This window comes from Hippocampus zosterae, chromosome 10, assembly GCF_025434085.1.
Source record: "Hippocampus zosterae strain Florida chromosome 10, ASM2543408v3, whole genome shotgun sequence".
Lineage (NCBI taxonomy): Eukaryota > Metazoa > Chordata > Actinopteri > Syngnathiformes > Syngnathidae > Hippocampus > Hippocampus zosterae.
Window position 1 is genome coordinate 13,691,922 of NC_067460.1, and position 27,669 is coordinate 13,719,590.

Consider the following 27,669-nt stretch of genomic DNA (forward strand, 5'->3'; position numbering starts at 1 on the left):
TCCCAGGTTGTCGAACAGGAGGTTTCCAGATTTTAGGTCAGAATTAAATTCATTGTGTTTAAAATCTCAGATTCAAAACAATTCTTTGTTATCATTCAACTACTCCACCTCTGTGAGGAACCAAGTAAGTTTCATAGAAACCTGATGTCATTATTAAAAACCTTTTGGGCCGCGATTTAACAACTTTCACAGAGTGCTGATTCAGATGCGGGTATTCATCCATTTTGGAATGTGGGAGGAAACCGGAGTACCCGCAGAAAACCCGCGCAGGCTGAGGGAGAACACAGGAAGGAACTCCACACGAGAAGGCCGGAGCCGTAATCGAACCCTGCAACTCTGCACTGTGAGGCGGACGTGCTGACCAGTGGATCAAGTCAAGTCAAGTATAATTATAGAGCACTTTCAATCAGCCATCTCTGCATACATGGAGCAATTTAACATGCACCATAAACAGTAAGACAAATCGGTAATAAAGGCGGTAGAAAGAACCAAACAGTAAAACCAAGAACAAATCAGTCATTCTGAGTCGAATGCCAAAGAATACAAGTGAGTTTTGAGGAGGGCTTTGAAGATGGGCAGCGAGGAGGCTTGCAGAATGTTCAGTGGGAGGTCATTCCAGAGAGAGGGACCAGCAACAGAAAAGGCTCGATCCCCTCTGAGCCTCAGTTTAGTTCTTGGTACTTCTAATAATGTCTGGTCCACAGACCTGCGGCGCCCGGTAGGTGTGTAGGGGCGGATGAACTCAGAGAGGTAAGGTGGCGCGAGATTATTCAGAGATTTGAAAACAAAGAGGAGGATCTTGAAAATAACTCTAAAATGTATGGGGAGCCAGTGAAGGGATGCCAGAGTAGGAGTTATGTGCTCCCTCTTATGAGTACAGGTCAAGAGGCGAGCAGCGGCATTCTGGACCAGCTGAAGGATCACCGTGTCGCCTTGAAAAAATACTGTCTGATGTTGTTTCTATGACACGACAATTTAGATCCAGAAAATATGATTCCCCCCTGTTTGTTCCTGGCTAAAATGTACTCTGAGGGTCCTTGATGCAAGCGTTTACTCGATAAAATACAATAAACGTGTGTGTGTGTGTGTGTGTGCGCGCCCGCGTATTGCATGGGACGGAGTGGGTTTGCGCGCGTGAGTGTGCGTGCGCACATGTGCCTGACTGCCTGTGCGTGTACTGCGGGGTGAGGAGTGGGTGTGCGCTCGCGTTTGTGTGTGCGCGCGCGCGTGTGTGTGTTTACTGTATTGCCGTGGGAAGGGGTGGGAGGCGCGCGCGTGTTCGGTCAAATCCGTCACATTTCGTGCAACCCGCCCACGGCCCCTCCTCTCTCCCTTCCACATACTTCGGAAGGAAAAGACGTTCGTTGAGCACAGAAGAGAAAACGTTTCTTATTTCCTAACTCTCACCTAAGCTTTATTTCAAGCACTACTTCAGCAACAGAGACACTTAAAAATGGCTGGTGAGTTTTTTTCCCCCCTTGAACTTTTCGTCTCTGTTTTGTTTTACTTTCACTTCTAGAAAGCTTCCGCGTGAGCGTTATTTAGCGGGAAACGCCCGTAATAATACGTACAACAATAAGAAAGTAGAATAACGGATTCTTTAAATTGACTTCATTCTCTGCCACGTTTGATTCCAAATGAGAGCAGGGCGCGCGTTTGAACGCGTTTCGCTGGTTGGAAAGCGACAATTTCTCACGTAACCCACTGCGACAGTGTGTCGTTTTTATTATACACTAAAAAACTTCCCGCGCGAAACGAGACCCGCCGAAAGTCAGTTTCCATAGAAACAAGCAGACTAACATGTCGGTCCTTAAAGGGACTGCAATTATTTCTACCCCGTTACCAAATGATCGAGAACTCTCTGACAAGCATATGAAATATTCACACGTTTGCAGTTGGTGGTGAATTATGTATATAGAAGTCACGACAACATATTTTAATTTAATTTCATGCTGGAACTGGTTATTCCTATTATTATGAATAAAAATGAATATTACCAATTAATATGAATTAATATGATGAACAATATTCAAGAGAGTGTGGCCTAAATTTGACTAAGATTTAAATAGTGATCATAATTATTATAATAATAGTAAAAATAATAGATAAATAAATAGTGACTTTGATTTGCTCTTGATTTTACTGTTTGGTGCTTTCTACCGCCTTTATTACCGATTTGTCTTACTGTTTATTGTGCATGTTAAATTGCTCCATGTACAGCACTTTGTATGCAGCGATGGCTGTTTGAAAGTGCTCTATAAATATTGTTGACTTGACTTGACTAAATTGTGTTCATGAGGACTAAAAATACATTTTGTTCTCACTCGAGTATATGTTGTAACTGAGATTTTTTTTTTCATGACTTGACATGCTTTTACATTTACTTGAGACCTGATGTTTGATGTTCACCACACTAACTTGGGACTTGAACCCGAAAACTTACTTGGAACATGCACATTGTGACTGAATGTACTGTACAACCTCTTTGCAAGTCGCCTCCCTATTTACCATGATGTAGTGGAGTTTGCATGTTCTCCATGGTCATATGTGTTGTGCCTTTTCTTACAGAGGAACTGAAGGCCGTGAGAATTGAGTTTATAGAAAAAGTGTCCTCAACTGTAATCGAACAACTTCTGGACCATCTTTTGCAAGACGAGGTCTTGAATAGTGGAGAGGAGGAGACCATCATTGAGGCGAATGACACCAGAAGAATGAAGGCTCGTAATCTCATTGACTCAGTGTCGAAAAAAGGTGATGAGGCCAGCTGGAAGATGATCACTTACCTTCAACAACGGGACCCAATGCTCTTCAAGGAACTGGGCCTCCCCGCTGAGTCCCCCCAAGGTGAGCTGAGGAGGTGCTCGTCTCGACGTAAACCGACACCCTGTTCCGTCCCATTTGAATGCCAACGTTGTGTGTTGCTATCTCCAGCTGCCTCCGAGGTGGAACGCCAGTGGTCCACCACACTCATCCCCTGCAAAAGGACATTTTGGAATGCCAGGAAGAATGATCATAAGGTTTTTTTTTCTCTCACGATTTCATGATGATCACTTTCTAAGAGGAATTTTGTCATCAAGATTCCTGCTATTTTCACGGTGTTCAAATACCTTTCCACAGTACACTTTCTTCAAATAAACAAACAGCAAATAAAACAACAACATGTGACTTCCCAGAATAATATTATTAAAGGAATCTTTGGGGAAAACCATCCCTCTGTGGCTTCATTTAGAGCCTCTAATTTTAAAATGGACATTACACACATACGTGCTTACTTTAAAAACAATTTTTTTTTTAGATCTACCCCGTGAATGAAGAGTCCAAAAAGAACCGCGTAGCTCTGCTCATCACCAATATCAAGTTTAAGGACAACCGTTATGACAGACATGGAGCGGAGGCAGATGAGCGGAACATGGCGAGGCTGTTACGTGCTTTGGGATATGAAGTGGTCCAACACACGAACCTCACTGGAGAGGTAAGAAACATCTTTTCTCACGGTTTAAATCTATGTTTTCTGAGTTACTGACCGACCCGCATTGGTTGCGACAGGCAATTGACAAGGCCGTCATGGACTTCTCCAAACATTCTAAACTCAAAGACACAGACAGCGTGTTTGTGGTGATCATGTCTCATGGGAAACTGGGAGCGGTCCTCGGCGTCAACTGGAACGAGACGCAAACAAAGGATGAAGAAGATGTGTTTGCCGTTAATAATATTTTCAATCACTTGGGCTCAGCAAAGTGCAAAGCTCTGCTGAATAAACCCAAGATCATCATCATCCAAGCCTGCAGAGGAGGTGACCGAACTCGGTGGCGCTCAAATTGAAAAGACTTTTGATTTTTCTTATGATGTCACGTGGATGTTGTAACACGTCTCTTTTAGAGGAGGGAGGGTCCGTGCTCATCAGGGATGGCGCAAAGGCGCCGGTGTCTGATCATACCCAGCAGGCGGGACCGTCCACGTCTGATGATGGATGCATCGTGCAGGATGGTTTTCAATTTGTGCACAAAGAAAAAGATTTCATCGCTCTTCTCTCTTGCACCCCCGGTCAGTGCATCCTCTCCCACCCATCGTGTACACGTGATTCAATGAAGCAGACCACTAAGACAACAAGATGAGCAACCAAGTAATGCAACGTGACCTAACCTATGGTTCCAATGTAAAAAAAATTACGCGTCTGTATTTAGGGTGTCCAAATGTCACTAAAAACTTCATTTCGGGTTTCTTTTGAAGAGATGTGACCCCATCAGCATTTTGCAGTTTATGTAAGCAAAAAGGAGGAGGGAGTGAGACAGGTGGATCGGTGCAGCGTCTGCTGTGATGTGGACTTTGTATCGGTTTGTCGTGGTAAGGATGGAGCTTAGCCAAAGGGCGAAGCTCTCAATTTACCGGTCGATCTACATCCCAACCCTCATCTATGGTCACGAGCTAAGGGCAGTGACCGAAAGAATGAGATCTCGGATATAAGCGGCCGAAATGAGTTTTCTCCGCAGGGTGTCCGGGCTCTCCCTTAAAGATAGGGTGAGAAGCTCGGTCATCCGGGAGGGGCTCCTCCACACTGAGAGGAGCCAGATGAGGTGGCTCGGGCATGTGATTAGGATGCCTCCTGAAAGCTTCCCTGGTGAGGTGTTCCGGACATGTCCCACAGGGACGAGACCCCGGACACGCTTTAGAGACTATGTCACCCAGCTGGCCTGGGAAGGCCTCGGGATCCCCCGGGGAGAGCTGGAAGAAGTGGCTAGGGAGAGGGAGAGTCTGGGCTTCCTTGTTAAAGCTGCTGCCCCGATCCCAGATAAGCTGCGGAAAATGGATGGCTTGATGGATGTAAGCAAAACAGAGCATCAACAAAGACGCAATTGAGCGGATGCTTCAGAGCCTGAGGTTTTACCCATACCGATTTATGGTTGTTCATAGGCCCCAACCCCAAAGCCAAAGCTGTCAAATTCTAATGGCCTCACGCCTGCCCCTATGACACCTGAAACAAAACAGAAAAAAAAGCAAGTGTATGGTGACTTCTTGGGACACCTTGAGTTTGGGAGAGTCTGGCTTGAGTCAGTTTGATATGTGATCTGATCTACTTTATTTATTTATTTATTTATTGCCTATCTTCCCTCGCAGAAACCGTCTCATACAGACACACAGTGGATGGCGCTTTACTCATTCAGTACATCGTTGATGTTGTGAACACCTGCGCATGTGAGGAAGACATTGAGGAACTTTTCAGGATTGTAAGTTGTACAAATGCTCATCTGAATATTTAATGACTGCATGGAGGGGAAATTCAAGATGCTCAATGGACACAGTTACAAACAGGATGCGTTTAGGCACCCCCAAAAAATAATATGAAAAGGGATAAGTAGCTCACAACAAGAAAGTAGTACATTTAACTGAATGTATGTGTTGATGTTTTTTGTTTAGTTTAGTTTTTGTTTTTGGGTTACACCGCTAATCTCATGTTTTGTTTCAACCGCGCAGGTCATGCGTCGCTTTGAAGCATTGCCGCTTGTGATGAAAAAACAGATGCCAACTAAAGACAGATGCACTTTGTCAAGGCGCTTCTACCTCTTTCCAGGCATTTGACAACGGGGCATCACAAGCACATTATTGTCAGATTGTGACACTTTGATTCTGTGTAAATTTTCAATGGAAACAAGTACATATATTTCCCCTTTTCCATTATACCGGTTCCACCTTGAAACAGCGTTGTTCTGCCCTGTGTGGTCGCGTTTCCATTACAGAGTGAAGCACAGCTGAGTGCCGCCAAGTCAAACATCGTACCGTATTTTCCGTACTATAAGGCGCACCGAAAAGTCTTCCATTTTCTTAAAAGCTCACAGCGCGCCTTAAAATCCAGTGCGCCTTGTGTATGGTCATTACGGTAACATGCCGACCCCAAAATGGCTCCTTGCTGGACACATGCTTACAATGTTATACAGTAACTTGAACTTGTAAGCCCCCCTAGAGAATTTATTTTGTGATTTCCTTGTTTATGAATACACAACTAAGGAATAAATAAACACTTCTGAGACAGTCCAGTCTCCTACATTTTAAAGACATCCGATCGTTCTGTTGGAGCTACGCTCAATGAAATGCCAAGGGGCGGCTATAGAATTTATTTATCTTTCTTTATTTCTATTTTGATGCATAATTTTAAATGTTCGTAGTTTCATTGAAAGAATCGTTAATTTATGTCTTTCGGAGGCGGTCATGAACGCCTCTCGAGTCGACCAGAAGGAGCGTAACTCCATCTAGTGGATGCATTGTAGATTGCCCCTTATAATGTCTTCTCGCGGCAGAACAACTGCTCAAATTATCAGCAGTAGAACAAGTTTCAAGAAACTCAACGGCTTTACTTGAAATTTGAAGAAAATTTGTTTTTTGTTTAAACAAACAGATCAAGTATATCAGTGACTGTGATGCTAATATTTCTTCTTGCTTGGCATTTCTAACATCTGAATGGTGTTTTTATGAAATGAAATCAGCTAATCCAACATTTAGGAATGTTTTTTTTTTATTGCAAAATCATCTCTTTTGTGAAATACAAGAACTGGAGGAATGCCAATTCACAATTAACGGCTTCTCCATTCGTGGCTGTTCACGTGACAACCTTGCCATATATTCATGATCGTTGTACTTGTATCATTTATGACACACGCTTTCTGTGCTCCTGCTCACTATCAAACCATATACTCTGTGATATAGATACACCGATGTCCAGCTGTGGCGAGAGAGACCACTCTAGTTTCTTCACTTTCATCTTCATTTTAAATGCATAGTATGACTAAAAGTACATTTGTTTGGACCAATGCCGCAATGAAAATAAAGACAGCTCACAAGAGTTGAATTTAAGATATGATGGAAAATTGTTCTCAAGTTTTTTTTTTAAATAATGACCAAAATCATTTCATAAGTTCTGATAGAAATAGCTTTGGCATTGTCCTGCCAAAACGGGCGCTGTTAGGCATTCCACATTACTCGATGCACTAGTGGCACCAGATATTAAAATGAACAAGAAATTGAAGAAAATATACTTGTCTCTTACTTTTTTCCTTGGCTGTATATGTTCCCTACTCCAACGTATGCTTCCGACTGTCCGACTGCGTTGCGGTCACCACGACAGCGAAGTCTGCAAACACAAGGGGTCTTCAATCTAAAATACGGCGCCACGATCCTCAACTGTGAATTTGGCTCACTTTCACTCGTCAAGCAGTGAAAAGAGCCGGCGCATCCGACCCCATTTCAAATCCACCCACAAAACATCTAAAACGACATAACGCGACATTGACATTGAATATTTTGATTGTAACGGCCAACTTAAGTCGTTCTTGACAAGTAATAATTTCACACAACAACTCAAGCGGAAGCGTGTTGCTACCACATCAGGAAAAATAAAATAAAATAGACATCACGTTATAACATGATAAATTGAACGTTTTAATGCACGTAATAATAAGTTAGGATGTTATCGTGTAATAATTTTGGCTTCCTCATTACTTCGGGTTCAGGTCACTGGTGGAGCGTTCTTTTGTTTCTTTTGTTTTAAACAATATTCGTAGTTACATAACTAGTTACTTTAATTCATAGGACACAAAAAGGACTCTGTTGACCTGAACAGGTCAATGAATAGCTTTGTGGTACAGCAAATTTGGAAGCCAAACCAAACATGTTTTAACATGTAAGTTTCACAATTTCACGTTAACAGGTTTGTCTACAAGCAGAAAGTATATTTTTTAAAAAGTATATAATGCATGGGTTTTTGAAAAGTAATTTCCTAAATGATTCTATGATTGCTTACGGTTTGACCAGCTTTTCAATAAAAAAACATTGTTAAAGATTGCGTTGTGGTCTTGCTAACCTGGACAAGTTATTTACAGTCACTTCTTGGAGGGGGGGTTTTGTTTAGCATTAGCGGCGAGGGAAATTGCACGACAAGTCCTTGGAGTGGAGTATGAGAGCTGGTCAAAAAACAACGCGGGGCTGAATAAAAGTTTTGGATGCGCCGCAGAGTCGGTTCCCCTCCGGTGGCATTGTGAAATGTCAATCGCTGATAATTACAAGCGTGCAGCATGTAATTATAATTATGGGGCAACAAAGGAGGGATACACTCGCGCACATCTCCAGTCAAACAAGATTTGTCTCGCGTGAAATCAAAATGACGGTGGGTACGCCTCCACAAACGAACGGGATTCCACCGCAAGGTGATAATTATGGTGGTACTTGAGGCAAGTTTTGGCAGCCACTCACGCGAAGAAATGGAACCGGTTTCATGCATTTGCTGAGATCACATGACCTTTAATCCTCTGAGCTACCGGGAGCATGAAAGGATTAATGATTCTATGTTTGCAGAAACATTTGACCACTTCAACCTGTTTAAAAGAAGTAAGAAAGAAAGAAATGTAAAATGAAGAAAGTAAAACTACTCTTGACTCTGTCAAAAATGCGTGACCTGAGAGATAGGCAATAGGAAGGTGCTCGGAGAGCGAGACCGTTAACTATCAAGTACTAACTACTTGTAACTACAGCGATTCCTCGCGATTTCGTGGTCCGTTTATCGGTGCATCGCGGATTTTTTCAAAAATTCATTAAAAAAAATCTACAAAATTGGTGTCTAAGTGTTGTTTACTATGAGTGTGCGCACTCTGTTCAAGTGGAAGGTCCACGTGGGGCACGTGTGTGCGAGCACGCATGGGCGCGCAGGTGAGTACCGGTACTCGTATGTGTGTTGCTGAGAGAAGGAGAGTTAGAGAGAGAGAGGTGGGGGGGGGGGGGGGGGGGGGATTTACAAGAACAAAAGCAGGTCTCTCCATCCTTAATTGTCTAAACAACCTTACTTGACATAAACACGTCTGCTGCACTCCAACGGGATCGCTGGCCTGTGTGTGTGTGCATGTGTTAGTGCGCTCTGCTCAAGCGCAAAAGCCCACGTGGGGCAATTTTTATAAAAAAAAATACTGTATATGTAAATTGGTCGCTACTTCGCTGATTTTCGTTTATCGCGGGTGGATTTGGTCCCCATTAACCGCGATAAACGAGGGATTACTGTACTTTCACTTTGCCAGAAAAACTCCAAATTTGAAGTTTGAAGTTTTGGGAAGTTCCATTGCACCAACCTGAGTAGACAAGTCCATTCAGGTTGTTGACCTGGAATTCACAATACATTATTCTTTCCTGTAAAAGGTACTGATAACAATCTGAATGTGTATGCCCTGTGTGGTGACACCCATCTGTGACTCCACCTTTGAAGTACATAACATGATGGTCTTAGAGATACATACTGTACGTCTTTTTGTAGTTTTTTTTCCTAGACAATATTTAAAACAATAAGAGTCGAAAACTGTAACATCGTGACAACACCGAGGATGCATGTTGAGTAGGCAACATTGTAAAATGATCAATCTGATGATCTGTGCTGCTGCTGTTGTTTTTTTTCCCCACAGGGCTCCTTTGAGTTCATGAATAGACATTTAGAGTGCTTCAGCAGTGTTAAGAGATCTTATCGTGACAAACAGTCCATTCATCCTTTGTTCACATCAAGGCGTGACAAAACACCACAACTCATTTTCTTCTTGCGCTCACGCACATGTCACCAACGGAGCGAACACAGTCTGAGGTCATGATGACGAGGGGAAGTTGAAAACATACAGTGCAAGAGCATTTTTGCCTCCGGGATCCTTTGGCAATACACTATCAGTTTGAAACTAAACTTCACCCTGCGGGACTTTTTGTTGGAGATGTTTCACAAGACAGGCAGAGGAACTACGAGGCAGAACTTTACAGGCCCCCAGAGAAGACACACGCACAAGCTTTGCTATCGTCCTATTAGTACTACTCGTCCTTGTGAGGGAGGTCCAAACTGGTTCTGTTAGGCCAAAACTACTAACCTAAATTCCACTAGGAATTTGGCCTATCATGAAATGTGAAAGGTGTGTGTGTGTGTTCCGTACCGTCCACCCTCTTCAACACCACACGACCACCTAGTTGCCGGCGGAGCGCGCTGACTGCTGAGCTATAAAAACAGCCCCCCCCCCCCGCCCATAAAACACAGAAGAGTGAGGTTTTACTTACGTACAATCACGCAGCGATGTGAAATCTGTAACACATGGAACAAGCGTTTTAATCACTTTACAGAAACACAATTTACAATACAACTCGTTGTACGAGCGTACTTGTATTGGGTTGAAATGACAACACCTCTTTCAACTTGTACAGGCTGAATTGTAGTAGCTTGTATTTACCATGAATGTTAAGACAAGTGGTCGACTGGTTAGCACATCGGCCTCACGGTGCAGAGGTGAAGGGTTCGATTCCGGCCGCGGCCTTCCTGTGTGGAGTCTGCATGTTCTTCCCGTGCCTGCGTGGGTTTTCTTCGGGTAATCCGGTTTCCTCCCATGTTCCGAAAACATGCATGGCACGCTGATTGGACGCTCTAAATTGTCCCCGAGTGTGGTTGTCAGTGCGAATGGTTGTTTGTCTCTGTGTGCCCTGCATTGGACTGGCAACCAGTTCGGCGTGTCCTCTGCCTACTGTCCGAAGACAACTGGTGATAAACTCCAACACCCCCCCGCAACCCTTGTGAGGATAAAGCAGATTCGAAAATGGAGGGCACACATAGACCAACAGTTGCAAAGATTTTGGCTCGAGTTTTGCCAACAGCTTTAAGGGTGGCAACAACACATATCTCACAGAGCGGCGGAGGTTTGTGAACATAGCGAATGTAAATTTTTCATCAGGGTTCATTCAAGATGGCAAAGGTCACAACATCTTTGCGACCGTTGGCGACCTTGAATGAACCCTCACGAAAAATGAACATTTACCTACCTTTGCCGCTCAGTGAAATACAGGCTTTATATAATCCAGTTTTTTTTTCATATTGTAAAAGACCTTCACAGCGTAAAAAAAAAAAATCACCTCACACATGTGTGTGTAGCATTCTTTCAAGCTATATTTGTACACTTTTAAAGTTTTTTATTTTAATTCGTCAATGATAACAGCAACAAAAACAGTGGTCCACAGCCTCTGGTCCGCTTGCCATTTGGTCCTGGGCCGTAAAAATTTCTCCACTGTATGTGGTGGAAATGTACCGCACTCATTGCCATCATTTTCTCCAAGCACTGGCCAATGTTGAAGAGGAGTTTGTGGCCAGAGTTACCAAGGAGGTGATTAATCAACTTAAGAATGCTTTTAATTTAAATGTAGTACATTTTAATGTAATCATTATTAAAGTCCATTTTATTATGCAAGTATTCCTATATTTAGATTTTTTTAGGATATTTTTTTCTACTCCTTTTTGAATGTTTAAATGGTCAGGAATACTTCCAGAAAATATATTTACCTTTGTGTTGATGATGTGGTTTAGGTACTTAAAAGTACTGTAAATAACTGCGCCTCGACCTCACGATGGTGTCCAAATTCATGCGGTCTTGGAACAGAGCCTTCAAATCCGATTTTCCAACGAGCAAAAGCTGCTTCAGATGTCACTTTTGTCGCCTACATGACTCTGCTCTTGTTCTAGGCCGCTCTTCTACACGTCTCTTCTACCAGCCGAGGACATTGCTGCCATCTTGCAGTGGTCCGTTTGCCAATTTACGGTTTTACCCTTTCAGAAACACTCCAAATTGTATGAAATTTGAGCTTTGGGAAGTTCCATGGGACCAATTTGAGAAGACAGGTCTGTTCATGTTAACTTGGAATTCACAATCTTTCGAATTTCTGTAAGAGACACCGATAAAAATCTGATGGTCAGAGAGATACACAAGCACTTTGTTTTTCTTTTTCCAGACAATTTTTACTTGAAAAACAAGAAGAGTCGGAAAACAAAACCATGTCGTCACGACACAACACAAAGGCAGCAGGTCCAGTAGGCAACATGGTAACACGGTTGCAGTCGATGACTTTATTTATTTATTTATTTTTTTACAGGGCTACTTTGACTTCATGCTGACATCTTCCAGTGAGAACCAACAGAACAGAAGTTTAAAGTTCGATGATTATCAAAAGACACATAGAAATTACACATCCCAACCTGGGCAGACTCATTTTTTTTTAAACATACTGGCAGTGTTAAGAGAGCATAGGCACTACAAAACAAAGTGTCAAGCATTCCTTTCATCCCCTGCACTCAACATGTCATGGCAGAACAAAACGGCTCCTTTTCCCTCATGCCATCACGTACTCACTCACCAATGGAGCAAACACGGTCGGAGATCGTGATGATGAGGGGAAGTTGAGAAGAGCAGGAGCAATTTTGCCTCTAGAGCAGGGGTCCCCAACCGCCGGTCCGCGGACCGGTACCGGTCCTCGGGGCATTTGTTACCGGGCCGCACAGAAAAAACTTAATTCCGTTTTATTTATTTCGCAATACGAAAGATGTTTTATTTTGAAAAATTACCGGATTCTCCGTTACATCCGTCTGTGTCACGCTTGACTCACGTCAAGCCACGTTTCTCCGCCATGTGACCGATTATGATAAAAACAAAACGCTGGAGGTCACAAAATGAGTTTTAAAAAACTGCTGGAGATCGTAAATGACGGCGGCCTTAAAAGTACGTTCGAGACAACTGGATTAAAGTTATGGCAGAATACTCTGAGATCGCCACAATGGCACTGTTGCTATTTCCGACATCCTACCTGTGTGAGGTGGGGGGTTTCTGCAGCAACGGCGACTAAAACAAAATTACGAAGTAGACTGGACATAAACCACACACTTAAGGTGTCATTGTCTCCTATTACCCCGAGATGGGGACGTCTAGTTGCAGAAAATCAAGCTCGGGGCTGTGGTGAGTTGTCATTTTCATGCACTTTGAATTTGCGTTGTATCGTATTTTGAAGGCATTAAACATTACCATAGCAATCAGTGTTGCGGCCAGATTAGACCTTCCTTGTGTTTATTATTATATTTCGAAAACACCACAGTTTTCATGCAGCTCATACCATATTATTTTGTTGTATTAACGCGCCACATCTTAAATGCCGGTCCCTGAAAATATTGTTTGACATAAACCGGTCCCTGGGGCAAAAAAGGTTGGGGACCCCTGCTCTAGAGATCCTTTTGCTGTACATCCAGAGTTTTACTCCAAACAATTTTTGTTGCTGTTGTTTCACTCGGGAGGAAGTACAAAGTAGTCTTAGGGCCACCCAGAAAAGAGAAGAAGGATTAAAGTCCTAACTTTTGATGAGAGCAAAGTTGTATATTTATGATAAATTCATACGTTTTCATGAGAATAAAGAGAATAAAGCAGGACAATTTTGGGGGAAAAAATACATTCAAAATTCAAATCATCATTTTACGAGAATGAAGACCTATTTTCAAGTTTAAAGTTGAGTGTTGGAGATCAAAAATAATTGTAGCGATTCAGAAAGTGTACATTTTTGTACAAAATCATACATTTTCATGAATTGAAACAATTGAACAATTGACTGGTTAGCACATCTGCCTCACATTAAAGAGGCATCTGCCCGTCTCTCTCTGTCTATTTCCTTCTCTCTCTCTGTTTCTGTTTGTGAATTGTTCTCAGTGAGTACCCAAAACGCTGACCATCCCCCTTTTGAAAAAATTTCAAATAAAACAGGAATGAGATCATCTCTTAATTGAAAACATTTTGCGCAGTGCATTGCGGGTTGCGTGACCTCAACATCTGGAACGCTCTAATCCAGGGGTGTCAAACCCATTTTTGTCGTGGGCCACTTTGCAGTTACGTCTTCCATCGCAGGGCCATCACAACAGTGAAACCGAAATAATGTTTAATCATCTCTTTGTATAATTACTTGTACATAACAAATAAAATGGACAGATTACTAGTTTTGAAACGATTCAATTGTTGGTTCAATTATTGTCCAAGTGAGTGCAAGCAGGGTAAAAAACAATTATTGCAAATTCTCAACGATATTTATTACATGTGACAATTTGACATTTAGGTCCAGATTTGAGCAAGGATCATGGAAGTTGTCACACGTGATTAGCTTTCGCGGGCCACATAAAAAGACGCAGCGGTCCGGATCTGACTTGACTTTGACACCTGTGCAGGCAGGCATTGGATACAAACTTAAAAACTGTCAGTAAACGTGTCTTTAAAAAAAAAAACTAGCAACACATTTTAGTAGCCTGTTATGTTGCCCACACACAACACAGACAACTCGGTACATTGTCATACTTGTAACGTATAGAGTGGTACATCATGCCTTTAGCGACTTCTTGCACACAAGAATTCGCTTCGAGGGGGAAACATCATATCGTTGACAACACGCAAACATTTGTTGCAGCACCACACATTTTTACAAAAAAAACAAAACAAAACTAGAAACTCATGCCAAAACATGTCTTCGTCGCGTCAGTTGGGTGGGAAAGATTGTGACACGCCGTGTGCCGAACATTGCGTAATACATTTGCATTCATGGCCAATGGGGAGTGAAAGTGTATGTCTGTTTTTGCTTTGTGTGTGTGTGTGTATGGTGGCAGAGGTTTAAGCCAGGGTGCCTCCCACGGCTGACGCAATGATAATTCCCAGAATCACACAGCATATAATAATCATTATTTTCTTCTGTTTAATGGGGGGGAAAAAAAGACAAGAGAGCATCAGTCGTCCAGGGCAGCGAGTAGGGAGCAGAAGACAACATGTTAGAAACTTGTTCAAAACACACATGCTACCCTAGTTCCCAGTAGCAAACGTACTGGGGGCACCGAATCACTCCCCGTGTTGCATATGACCACATTGTATTCCACCAGCTGTAGGGTGACTACATACTGGTTTAAAAAAAAAAAAGAGAACACTTGGCGTGGCTTCAAGATAATTAAATGATACTCAAAGATGCCATACATTATAACGCTAATCTATTTAAAGCAGGCAGCCCAAAGTCTGGCCCGCGGGCCAAATCCAGCCCGCGGTCGAATTTCATCCGGCCCTCGGCCCCTGTCATAAAATCAGTGCCGTCTGGCCCGCAGGTTGGGCGCAATGGAACACGTGTTGCATTGACTGAGGTCTCGTAGGCTGGTGAGTGATGTTTCATAGAGTACTGCTTCCCTCTAGTGGCTAAATGAGTAATAGCATTCACTAAATGAGTAATAGCATTTAGACACTAGAGGGCATCACTCACGAGTTAACAAGACATCACTCCGTGTTTATATTGACTGATATGTCATATTTCAAATGATCCTTGCAGTTGTGGATATGTGTATTGCTTGTTCATTTCCCTGTTGTTCGAGTCAAAGGTTTTGTGACTATTGAAAAGTCATGGTGATACATTTTATGTTTCAAATCAATCAATTTGCACTCAGGAGACTTCTGTTTAAGAAAAAGTCAAGTGAATAAGCAGTTGCATGTGATATACCCGTTTCAAATGAACCAAAAGAAATTCTTAAGATTGTTGAAATTAAAATAAAAATGGAAATGTGAAACAGACTGGCTTACTAAAATTTGTTGAACAATATTGTTGTTCAATGTAAAGAATGTCAGCCAAGGTCGGCCCCCCGACATTTTACCACATAAAATCTGGCCCCCTTGGCAAAAAGTTTGGACACCCCTGATTTAAATTTAGGGCTGCATGATATTGGGGGAAAAAAAACTTGCAATCTGGCATATTATTAAGAATTTAATTGGGTTTTCGTTCCATCGCAATTCAGCCACATCCAAAACTCAACTTCTCATTTGTTGCGCAAAACGTCAGGCAAATTAAATACATATGACTTGGTCTCGTGAAAAACAATAAAACCTGACATTTTCATGAATTTATGGCTTTGGTTACCATGACGACCAGCGGCTGAACTGGAGCATGCGACGAAGCGAGCCTACTGGGTGTTGACAATTCAGCAACTTCGTTATGAAATTCAACAACTTTACAACCTCTCAAGTGAATGACATGATTGTTTTAAAATCAGGGGTGTCAAACTCATTTTTGTCGCAGGCCACATTTACTGACCGTTTCCCTCAGAGGGCCGTTCTGCCCGTGAAACCATTTAAAGAAGTCAACTACTGTAATGAGGGGTTTGTTCACGAGAGAATGCTGACAATATCTCGCTCATTTATTACAATATGAGAAGTTGAAATTTTGGTACAGATTTGAGCAATCATCATTGCTTTCGCGGGCCACATAAAATGATGTAGTGGGCCAGATTTGGCCCCGGGGCTTTGAGTTGGACACCCATTGTTTCAATGAAGCATTGAGAAACAAATCTAGTGACTTTATGAAGTGTAAATGTTCAGGAAATCATTGGGCTTCACATCCAGACTGTACATTGTGTTCACCAAAATAAAGTAGTTTACAACATGATGAAGATAAAAAAAAATCAATCGATGACCTCATTGATATTTTCGGAAGAGCCAAAGCGAGAGAGGCTATCGAGGCCAGCAACTGTGCTCCTCCATGCTCTGTGACAATCAGTTCAACCCCTAGCGCCAAGCCACCAATGCATAATTTAACAACATGCATTTTCCAAAATAGGCAGACTTACTCAACTGCTTAATTTCACCCGTGGCGCAAAATTGTGTGTAGACTGTACTAACAAGAACAAGTACATTTTCAAAATAATGTCCCCGTTAAGCATGTTTTTTTTGTGGATTTGTGTTGGGAGGGGAAAACATGCAAAAGCTCTGCAGGAGTCGTGTGTGTTACAGACATGTTGCAGGTGTGAGAATCACGCAGCGGAAAATCAGTGTTGTCTTTTGAAACATTAGGACAATGAAGGCTCAAGGTACGCTAGGCCACTTTCTTTGCAAAAAGCACAAAGTCCATTTACCGCATGTGAACAAGAAAATGGGCCTGGTTATGATCGTCAAAGGGGCTGGATTGTTCTGCAAGTACCTTCTTGTGTCCTAACTGAGGCCAACTGCCAGACAAATTACGAGGACACTTAAACAAGCAGCAATACAAGCTCCGATCAGGATCATCTTCTGCGTGGAAGAGGAATAGGGCGGGGCAGAGAGAGGAAATGCCATTTGAGGAATGTTTCAGAGCAAACACAGAAGGACAAAGTGACAGAGGTTACGGTGACATGGTGGCCCACCGTCCAAATAAATACCAGTTAAAAAGTTGTCTTTGTTAAAAAGAAAAAAAAAATCCTTGATCGATAATTTTTACAATGGTAAACATATTTGGCCATGAAGCAGGAGCTCTAATATCTTTTGGGGTCACTCCGCTTACACGAAAGACATTTTCCCAAGGGTCCTCTTATAAACCTAGCGCCAATTAAACAGAATGACCCATATACACCCTCTAAATTCCAGAGGAATTAAGAAACGGCCTATTTTTGAGAAAACAAAATTAGTAAACCTTACAAGAATGAAATTAGTAATCTTTACAGGAACAAAGGTGTATTTTGCTGCAGTTAATAGTAAATAACTATATATATATATATATATATATATATATATATATATATATATATATATATATATAAAATAGGGCTTTTTATATATATATATATATATATAAAGCCCTATTTTATTTGCGGGTTGGGCACAATAGAAAGACAATTAGGATGTAAACAAGAGTTACTTTAGAGCAGAGGTACCGAACCTAAAATGGTAATGCGCAAATTCAAAAATTGAGCTAAGGATGTGACTTTAACTGAAACGATAATAAATAATCTTTGTAAATGGACATAAATGAAGGCAAATTCTGGCACTGGAAATTCTCTATAACTAACATTCTTTGTTTTCATTCATGAAAATAGCACAGCAGGCTGAGCAAGCAGCGATAACGAAGCCATTCTTTTCTAGGTTGTTTCTGCCAGGGTTGACGAAAATTCGTCTTGGAATTTTTTTTTAAGTACTGTACATTCATTATCAGAGATGGTTGCTGTTCTGATAGGAACCAGTAGGTGGCAGAGTTATCCACAGTACTGTAGTTAGACGTAGCTGCTTATTCGCTTGCTGCTTTCCGGACTATTTCTGTCATCCATGTAAAATATTAAGTAGCCCACTGAGTATTTGAGATCTAAATAACAGAAGAATGTTTCATAAAGCACTATAAAATTGTGTTTTGACTTAACAGTCATTGTCGGAGAGGGTTGCTGTTCTGATAAAAATCAGTAGGTGGCAGAGTTTATCCACAGTAGCTGCTTATTCCTTTCCGGACGATTTCTGGATCCAAGTAAAATATTGAGTAGTCCACTGAGTATTTGAGTTCTAAATAACATAAGAATGTTGCAAATAAAATGGTGTTTCGACTTAACCTTTTCAGAGATTTTTTTAAAAAATGACACCAATAGTTAATTAAGGGGGAGCTTGGAGTTTTGTTTTCGAGGAACCACCTCGCCTGAAGAAAAACAAACTAGTAGAGACAGAAGGTGTGACCAACACTCACAACCATGACTTTGACCTTCCTGTGTTGAGTTTGCATGTTCTCCCACAGCTTGCGCCTGCTTGAGAAAACAAGTGCAAGGAGTCCCTAATAACGTGTCCTGCGGATGTGAAGCTGCCCATAGATAGAGCTTTCCATTTGCATCCAGACGACCACACACACATGCTCCACATGCAGAGCGTAAACGACGACATGCCGCACATGCAGACTAACACTAACACGACAGCAACCACGCACGCCGCATGCTCGTCGTTTGTCACGCTCACTGGGCGCTTGCCACTCACCCTCCGAGCTTTACTCTGGTATTTAACCGCCTTCTTTGTGTCCGAAACGGCCCTCTCCACATAGTCTACAGAGTGCTCCACATTGTATTCTATGCGGTCTATCATCTCTCCCTGGCAGAGAGCGGGAAGGGCAGGAAAGTGGGGAGCAAATGTGTATAGGGAAGAATGGGTGGGTGATAAAGAAAGAAGAGGGAGGAGGTGGGATGGGAGAGAGGAGAAAAGGGGGAGTTAGTTTCCTGATTTTGTGAGTGGCTCTCACCCGCCTGCTGGTCTTTTTAAACTTCTTGCATTTGGGGATGGTGTCTTTTGCTTCCTCCACATAGTCCTGCGCCTCCCACACGCTGCGCTCTATGTTGTTCACCAGCTCGCCCTGCACAACAAAAACAGCGGCAGTCAACGCCGGTGGTGGCGAGTAACCAAGTGCAATTGCTGACCTATGTTGTACTGAATTGGGGAGGCATACTCTAGCGTTCAACAATTTGTCACTCTTTTTGCGTCGCAGAGTTTTATCGGGTGTGGTTAATGCACATTGCATCACTTTGGAGTTTGGTACGAGGGGTCTTTCCTCACTATGTGAGAACTTGAGTGCCTTCGTTGCACGTTTGCAACTAGAATCTGCAGATTGCCCTTTGACAAGGCGGGTGACGGGTCTGCTTTAGAGAACCTCGTTGTTGGTCGTGAGTGCATGCATACTACGCAGAAAAAGATGTTTTTAAGTTCAATTTGACAGCCAGTGAGTGGACCGGAATTTGGGCTGGCTTGGCCACTTTAGAGTGCCTCGTTGCCAAGGCTGTGAGTGTGCACGTTACATACAGGAGGGCGTAACGGAGGGGGGGGGGGGACGTTATTTCTTTGTTTTGTGAAGTCCGACTTGAGTCAGCATGTGGAACTGAGCTTCGGGCCTGCTTTGGCACTTGAGGGCATCTCATTGTCGCACCGTCAATGCACGTCCCAGACAGAAGGCGGGAGGGGAGATTGGGGGGGCTGTAGTATTCAGTTCCTGGCTTGGTCGCTTAACAGCGCAACCCACTGGAGGCTTTCAGCAAAATACATTTCATTCAAATTTGGGAGCATTGTTAAAAGCATTCTTCTCGGTGGTATGTTAAATTGACAAGACGTTTATTTATTCTTTGCAAGGACTTTTAGTCGCTCTTTCCTTACTCAAGTATTTTACTTTTCCAAAGACTTTTCTACTTTCAAACAAAAGATACAGTATCTGTACTTTCTACTACATACTTTGTAAAACAAATGTTAAATGGCTGCGGTTTGCCCGTGAAACTGATTTTTTTTTCCCTCCCTTTTCGATGGAGAGAAAAAAAATTATTCCAAATCTGAAAAAGTGAGCCAGCATCATAGGACCGTGTGTTTTCAACCTGAGAGAGGTTCCCTGTATTTCGGGTACTAAATGCGTATCATGAGCCATCTCACAACATTCTAACAATGAGGTTTTATATCGTCCTACATTCACAATACAAAGGACCAATACTCGTATATATCGGAATCAAAGTCCCCTTTTAAAATATTCCAAGCAACAGACTGAATGAACAAGAGATTGCATGGACAGCAACGGTGATTTCCCCCAAAGTGAACAGAAGAAAAAAGGAGTCAATTACCTTTGAGCGTTAGCTGGCTGCAGTGTTCTCAAGTGCTTAGTGCCATTGATGTGTGGAAAAAGGAGGAATAGAAACAAGGAATATTAATGGTAAAGGGAGGGAGAAAAATCACAAAATTAGGAAGCATTTCATGATAGAAAGGTTAGTTCATGCTATAACCATTTACAATTACAACACGAATGTAAACCGGATGGAGAAAACGTGTCGGGCTGACAATGTGTTCATATCCTGTCATTGCGTGAAAGCTCCCTATAAGTGAAAAGTCAGTTTGACCGAAGGAGAAAAATCCGGGCCTTGTCATTGTCATAGCAACCCTGGATTGTCTTCCTTTCGTGTGCACGGTGCAGTGGAACTTGAATTCTTCTTTTCCTAACTTACCAACATTCCCCACAGATTTCCGCTTGTGTCATTTACAGTTGATCTGAAGAGCAACGGGCTAATCCGCATGTCAACATTTGACCGATGTGACACCTCGAGGACTTTTGCATCCCGCACGCTTTAGTCTGTCTGACGCACGACGATGCACGATGGATAGAAGATAAGCATTTGCACCTGGCTCTCCACCAACATGGCCATGTCCATGAACATGTCGTGAAGCTCTCGGATGCTGTTTTCCAGCTTGATGATCTCAGTGTGCCGCGTCTCGATTTCGTTCATGGCCTGCTGGGTGATGTTGTCCATGATGATCTTCACAAACATAAAAAAAAAAAGAGAACATACTCACACTAGGTGTTAGTGTGAGCGTGAATGGTTTTTCAATTATGTGTGCCCTGCGATTGGCTGGCAACCAATTTGGGGTGTCTCCCACCTACTGCCCGAAGACAGCAGGGACGTGCTCCAGCAAGCCTGCAATCCTTGTGAGAATAAGCGGATTAGAAAAGATTGTTTATTATTATTATTTTTTTCCCTCCAGTTTATCCTTAATTTCCAGGCATTGGGGAATGTTGATCACATTATCAGAATTTAAAAAGTGCATTCTCTGTAATTTTGTATTTTATTCTGATTTTCCTTCATTTACAGGATTTTTCTTGCCCATGCCCCCCCAACCCCATATTTGTCCAGATTTAATTTTTCACTTTTACTGTGAGTTTCAGGATTTGTTGGGTCATTTTCTTATAATTTTCCTTAATTGAATGAATTTTTAACTTACAACCAAAGAAATAAAAGAAAAATGGTTCTTTTATTTCCTTGCTTTTTTCAATTTTTCTATAATGTCCAGGATTTGTTTCACTATTATTTTCCTTAATATTTTCAGGATTTTCCATATTTTCCAGGAGTTTTCACATTTGCAGAAATTGTCAGTGTTTGCTTTGTCGTTTTCCACACGTTTGTCAATTTTTTCAGTTTACACATTCACATATTTTCCTTTTCATTGCACAGATTTTCTTCTCACCTTTTTCATAATTTCCAGGATTTTTCGGGAAGAATTTTCCACAATTTTCTTTTTTTATTTGCATGAATTCCTTTATCATTTTGTCTGTGTCTTCCTTCATGTCTGAGTGAAATGAGTGAATTTTAATGAGCAAACTTAGCCATAAACGTGATGAGGGTGAACAATTTGGCCTTGGCTGAGGTCATCATTCTCTTAACTGCCATTCATTTCGGCATTGGGTTGCATCGCTTACCCCCGACGTGAAGATAGCAGGATTGTCGCTTTCGAGCATGCTTTCCAGCTCCTCGTTTGTCGTATTGCGTCCAGCTAGCGAACACCAAAACACACAGTGGAAGAGACAATTAGGAAAGAACCCAGAAAGTAAGTTACTTCAATCAAAGTCATCTTCAAACCCTCCTCGCTGTTTAATTCATGACCATTTCTCCACATCATTCAAATGAATGAAAAGGAAATGTGTTAGCCTCTCCATTTGCTCTTTAGCCATCTGACTGGACCGCTTTTTAATTAGCCTCCATCCCCTGGACGGTGAAGGATGTGATTTAAAAATAATTGGTGTCGGAATTCAGGACAGGAGGAGAGCAAAAGAACAACTTTAGGTATTTGAGTTCAACTTGTTGCTGATGCCTTCGGTGTCAGCATCTGGTTGGCTATTTCCGGCATGTTGCGTCACTGTGACATTGCAATTGAACCTCTCAACCACTCATAAAACCTTACAATTTGCAATGTGACAATTACTGCAACATCAACGCCAGTTTTGTTAGCCTGTCTATGTGCGCTTTGCATTGTGCGTTAGCATCAAGCAAGCGGAAATTCCCAAGGCAAATGTGTGTGTTTGTTTTAAAGAATTGCTCACGAGCCGTCAAACTGTTACTTTTCGTGGAGTGAATTGTGTTTGTATCAATCGCTCAATCGTTTTATTTGGTTCATTGACTGTTGTACTTTGTTCACAAAGGTGGTAGACAAAGTTGTGACGATCAATATTTGTAGTAGTTCTCGTCAAATGTTTAACGCTGGGGAATAGTTAAAAATTCCAGTGTGCAGATGCGCACGGGAGTCTTCACCAGCTGACTTTGCATGTTACAAAGCGTGCCGGTGAAGGAGTTGCACCGCATACGCCTTTAATGGCCCTCCGCAGAAGTGTCCTCCTTTTTAAAAGTCCAGATAGCTCTTAGCTCAGCTACATTCGGGCCTTCTCCTGGGCGCAATAGTGAGGAGGCAAGTCACGGCCAGTCAGCAAAGTCTCCATGAGGCCAAAAGGTAATCAAATGTCGAAAAACGTCACCCCAAGCGTATAGATATCCCACAAACTATGAACAGATCATTTTAAAATATATAGCTATGCTCCAAATAACTCGTTAATCAGAAACTCTGAATAGTTTTAAGCCCACAGCCATTATGCTCTTTTCGGTTAGCTCTATGTGGAACCTTCAACATTCAAGACAACATCGAAATATGGTTGAGTCAAAGCAGCTGAGGCAGGGCTTTAACTTTTCTGGACTCCAACTTTCCACCTCTGCATAGCAACAGAAAAACTGGAGCATGTGGGCCAAAATGAATGGCACCACTTGCTTCAGTGCAAAAAAATAAAAAAATCTAGAAAATATTCATGTCAATCATTTTTAGTTTTTTCAACAAGAACAGTGTTAGTCCTCATCTTTTTTTCTGTTGCTTCGTTAAAGACTATTAATTTGTTTTCATTTGTTTTGGTTTGTATTAATGTTTTTTGTAGGCCAGGAGTTCATTTTATTGATTCATTTTGTTTCATGACTTTATTGCTCAATTGCTAATCCATACATTCATTTTCCGAACTGCTTATCATCAATCATCATTTTATCCTGTGTTTGAATGATTATAAATATTTGCATTGTTGCCTTTCTCATATTTAATTTATCAATACAGTACCTGTAGATCAGGGGTGTCCAAACTTTTTGCCAAGGGGGCCAGATTTTATGTGGTAAAATGTCGGGGGGCCGACCTTGGCTGACATTCTTTACATTGAACAACAATATTGTTCAACAAATTTTAGTAAGCCAGTCTGTTTCACATTTCCATTTTTATTTTAATTTCAACAATCTTAAGAATTTCTTTTGGTTCATTTGAAACAGGTATATCACATGCAACTGTTTATTCACTTGACTTTTTCTTAAACGGAAGTCTCCTGAGTGCAAATTGATTGATTTGAAACATAAAATGTATCACCATGACTTTTCAATAGTCACAAAACCTTTGACTCGAACAACAGGGATATGAACAAGCAATACACATATCCACAACTGCAAGGATTCATTTGAAATATGACATATCAGTCAATATAAACACAGAGTGATGTCTTGTTAACTCGTGAGTGATGCCCTCTAGTGTCTAAATCAGGGGTCACCAAACTTTTTGAGAGTGAGAGCTACTTCATGTGTCCTGATTGTGTGAAGGGCTACCAAATTGATACACGTCTGAAATAACATTTGTACAAATGACATTTAATAATATTAGAACATTAGCTAGCTAGATGTATACTGTAGCTAGCTAGTTAGATAGCTAAATAGGTAGCTATAGAATCTATAATACTGCCCATGTTTGCATTTTTAAATCATAATTTCTACGAGCAAATCACAATCCTAGCACTGGCGGGCTACTGGTGTGGTCCTCACGGGCTACCTGGTGCTCGCGGGCACCATGTTGGAGACCCCTGGTCTAAATGCTATTACTCATTTAGTGAATGCTATTACTCATTTAGCCACTAGAGGGAAGCAGTACTCTATGAAACATCACTCACCAGTCTACGAGACCTCAGTCAATGCAACACGTGTTCCATTGCGCCCAAACTGCGGGCCAGACGGCACTGATTTTATGACAGGGGCCGAGGGCCGGATGAAATTCGACCGCGGGCCGGATTTGGCCCCCGGGCCGGACTTTGGACATGCCTGCTGTAGATTATTGGGTATTTTTTTTCTCCTTTGTTCTTTTCTACATCTGCGTTTAACCCCCCCGCCCCCATTTTTTTCCCTACCAAGTATGGCTATCCTTAATAAGTTCTTTGAAGCGGCAATAAATCTTGCATGTCATTGCCATTTCCACATCAGGAGGGTCACAGCTTGAGTTGAAGGACGGAGCAAGGGAATCATGACCAATAGCGACAATGATACACACACGCAGGCACACACGGTCTTTATTACATGATCCTTCATCTCTTCTCTATCGTCTTCATCCCATTTCCTCACCTTTAATCTTAATCTTTGTCACATTATTCAGAGTGGTTGACCTACAAAACATAACAAATGCGTACACACACTTCCACCACTCCATTTCAACACCACGCGAGTCTTAAAGCACCATAAAGACTCTGAAGCAGGCTGTTAATTGTTACCATGGCGACCCAAACCCTCTGCAGCCAAATGCCAAGCCTCACGGGACTGGCGTTTTCCATTAATCGTTGACGTATTATTTAAAAATTCATCTTATCTTGCGACCAATAACTATAAGCCTGCTTGTTCACGGCCATTGGCGCATTTTGAAACGTACAAAAATGACCCTTTGTCGGTTCACAAGTTCAACATACTGTATCTGCGAGTCGTTCTCGGGGCCGCAGGTGAGCTGTGGTGTATCGCGGCTGACTTTAGGAGAGAGGCAAGACGCACACTGCACCGGGGAGAACGCGCATACACCACATAGAGATGTTCCAACGAGTCGAACGCAGATCTTCTGATTGGGAAAGCTGAGATTGTATTTCAGCTCTTAAATATGACAATCAAATGGAGCAACATGTCATGATTTTAGGAATTCAAGATAGGTAGACTATTTTGAGGAAAATGTATTCGGACACTCGTAAGTTACAATGTACAAACACATCAATAATCACGCCCGTGGATGCACATTTTGAAATGAACCTAAAGCAATTGCTTTTGTCTAATTTTGTCTCACCTAACCCTAGACTCGGGATGGCCAGCCAGTCAGAGGCGAAGAGCCATTTTTTTTAACAGTGTTACTGCAAAAAGCCACATCATTCACATGGGCAGAAATAAACATCACCCCATCCCTTCCTCTCACACACAGAGAAGTGTTGGAAAGGGAAGCAACCGAGAACACAGTCACACTGCTGTCTGACACCACAGGCTTCCACAGCTGCATTATGCGACCTATCGATCATCAGACCCACATGTTGCGGCATGTAATGAACCGACACCGATCTTTCACACAGTCAGTCAGTCATTAAAGCGCTGCTTCACATTACACCGCTAGGACAAAAGGATTGTGACTGGCGGCCGGAAAATTCACAAAATGTCAGAAACCTTACATGGGGATGAAGGAGAATCAAATTTACAAGAATAAACGAGGTAAAGGTGAAAAAAAGTTCCGTTTTTGGAACGGTGAGCTACATTTTAAAATGTGTGAGCTGAACTTTGAACTATCTTGTGTAGAAAATAGTATTGTTAAATTATCTGTCGACATGTTGATGCAGCATTTGTGTTCAAATATTTGTTATTAAAGCCTTACCATGCCGCTACATTGATGCTATTTGCTAGCGATGTAGCATTGTTTATTAGCATCGAGCCAAGTGGACGTCACACAGAGAAGCACCACATGAAGTACGGGCAGGCCAATATTCTCTCTGCTGTGTGGGAACAACGGCCATTACTGGAGTAATACAGTGGTTGGGGACCTTCTCTGCCTCTTTCTCTTGCTCTTAATCCCAACGTGAAACTACACTGAATGAGTGGAAAGCTAAATTTGCACCCGCAAAAAAAACAATTGCTGAAAAATGTGCACAGCTGCAGAGATGTGAGTGATGCACCGTTTACCATATTAATCGTGTCAATCTGAAGGAAATCCAGTAGGTTGAAGATTTTTGTTTTAATTGCTCAAGTCTTCCCTCAATGTTTGCACATTTCTATCTCTCCTGACATTCCCATTCTGTCTCCGTGTCTAAATCCCTTCCCTTACAACAGATGAGACCAGCTAAGGTCCCCCGTGGCTCCACAAGCTGACAAATCAAATCAAATGGCTCTGCTGGTGCATGGGGGTGGGGGGTTGGGGGGGGGGGGGGAAGAGTGTCAGATCAGCGCGCCTTAGTGCACCGTCTAATCATTCCACCGACCATGTTTGTATGGTTGTGACAATGCGCCATCTTCGCATGATAACAGGTGGCGCACACACATTTAAACCAAGCTCCACCACATTGACAGATGGCAGAAAAAGGTTTACCTCGCAGTGAACATGCGTATGAGTGTTTCAGCATGATGGTGTTTCACATCGCGGAGTCATTTGGAAGTGACCCTGGAACTTCAGCCAGCCTGGATGATTACCTCAAGGGCAGAGAAACTACGGTTTTGATGTAAACTCAGAGCCACCGCTCGGATCAGCTCATCAGCAAGCTCAGCAGAAACCCGATGACGATCCGAAATATTTGAATCGGGTGTGTTGGAGGAGGGGATCGTGGCCCTCGAGGACCAACAGGATTTGGATACCCCGTATAGCAGGGCCGAGCGATGTGACATCCTTGGTCGACGGTGACCAAGTGACCACCGATTAAGAGTGATGTTGGCGTGGCTTAGTGGAATGTGGTTCTAGACTCACTGATCTCCAGCTGCCTCTGGATGCGGCCCTTGCAGCGCTCCCTGTAGTCCGACTGGGTGGTGTTGTACTCCGACATCACCTCCACAAACTTGCGGGACAATGTGGAGTGCTGGGACAAAACAGAGTATTGACGTTTTTATTTCAAATGTTTGCGTATTATTAAGGCGTATTACATATAGTTCAGTCATTCGCAAATAAAATGCATCTAGTGTGTATTGTAAATATTAAAATGAAAAGAGAACTTTTATTTTGCACGGATGTCTCGTTTTAATTGTCAAGTCACTGAGATTCTTCGTATCCATGGCATTGTTATGACAACTGTGATGAAGATAGTGATGATGATGCTCTGTTTTGTTTCAAAATGTCTTCATTGGAATATTTGACGACAGTATGTAATTTTAATTATGTATTATTTGCCATTTATTTCTTGCCATTTCGTTTTTGAAAGAATACCAGCAGGACATTTTCTCTTGTGCATCACTTCCTGTTAGAACATGTGGTTCTGAAACATCTTTTGTCT

The 27,669-nt window shown here is 42.2% G+C and overlaps 2 protein-coding genes across 7 annotated transcripts in view; one reads left to right on the forward strand and one right to left on the reverse strand.

Moving 5' to 3' along the window:
* The first annotated feature begins 1,218 nt into the window (after window positions 1–1,218).
* LOC127609384 (caspase a-like) lies at window positions 1,219–6,850 on the forward strand. Its single transcript, XM_052079262.1, has 8 exons — window positions 1,219–1,460; window positions 2,569–2,844; window positions 2,932–3,017; window positions 3,296–3,472; window positions 3,547–3,793; window positions 3,880–4,044; window positions 5,116–5,225; window positions 5,473–6,850. Exons 1-8 carry the CDS (start codon window positions 1,454–1,456, stop codon window positions 5,575–5,577), a joined length of 1,173 nt encoding a protein of 390 aa, XP_051935222.1. The 5' UTR covers window positions 1,219–1,453; the 3' UTR covers window positions 5,578–6,850.
* Window positions 6,851–13,584: 6,734 nt separating this feature from the next.
* stx1a (syntaxin 1A (brain)) overlaps window positions 13,585–27,669 on the reverse strand; it is a 47,702-nt gene continuing 33,617 nt past the window's right edge. Inside the window, exons 6-12 of one of the 6 annotated variants that reach the window (XM_052079277.1) lie at window positions 27,150–27,258; window positions 21,814–21,887; window positions 20,741–20,875; window positions 20,189–20,223; window positions 18,835–18,945; window positions 15,510–16,880; window positions 13,585–14,819 (exon numbers count right to left, since the gene is read on the reverse strand). In XM_052079277.1, the coding sequence (XP_051935237.1) occupies window positions 18,933–18,945; window positions 20,189–20,223; window positions 20,741–20,875; window positions 21,814–21,887; window positions 27,150–27,258 (366 nt within the window). In that variant the 3' untranslated portion in view covers window positions 13,585–14,819; window positions 15,510–16,880; window positions 18,835–18,932. Of the gene's footprint in view, window positions 14,820–15,509; window positions 16,881–18,185; window positions 18,946–20,188; window positions 20,876–21,813; window positions 21,888–27,149; window positions 27,259–27,669 lie in introns of those variants that run through there. The other 5 variants (XM_052079274.1, XM_052079272.1, XM_052079273.1 and 2 more) reach the window with 5 other exon arrangements.

Coding starts and splice junctions, on each gene's coding strand:
- LOC127609384 (XM_052079262.1), top strand. Junction 2,845..2,931: donor CCCCGCTGAGTCCCCCCAAG/GTGAGCTGAGGA, acceptor TGCTATCTCCAG/CTGCCTCCGAGGTGGAACGC. Junction 5,226..5,472: donor TTGAGGAACTTTTCAGGATT/GTAAGTTGTACA, acceptor TCAACCGCGCAG/GTCATGCGTCGCTTTGAAGC.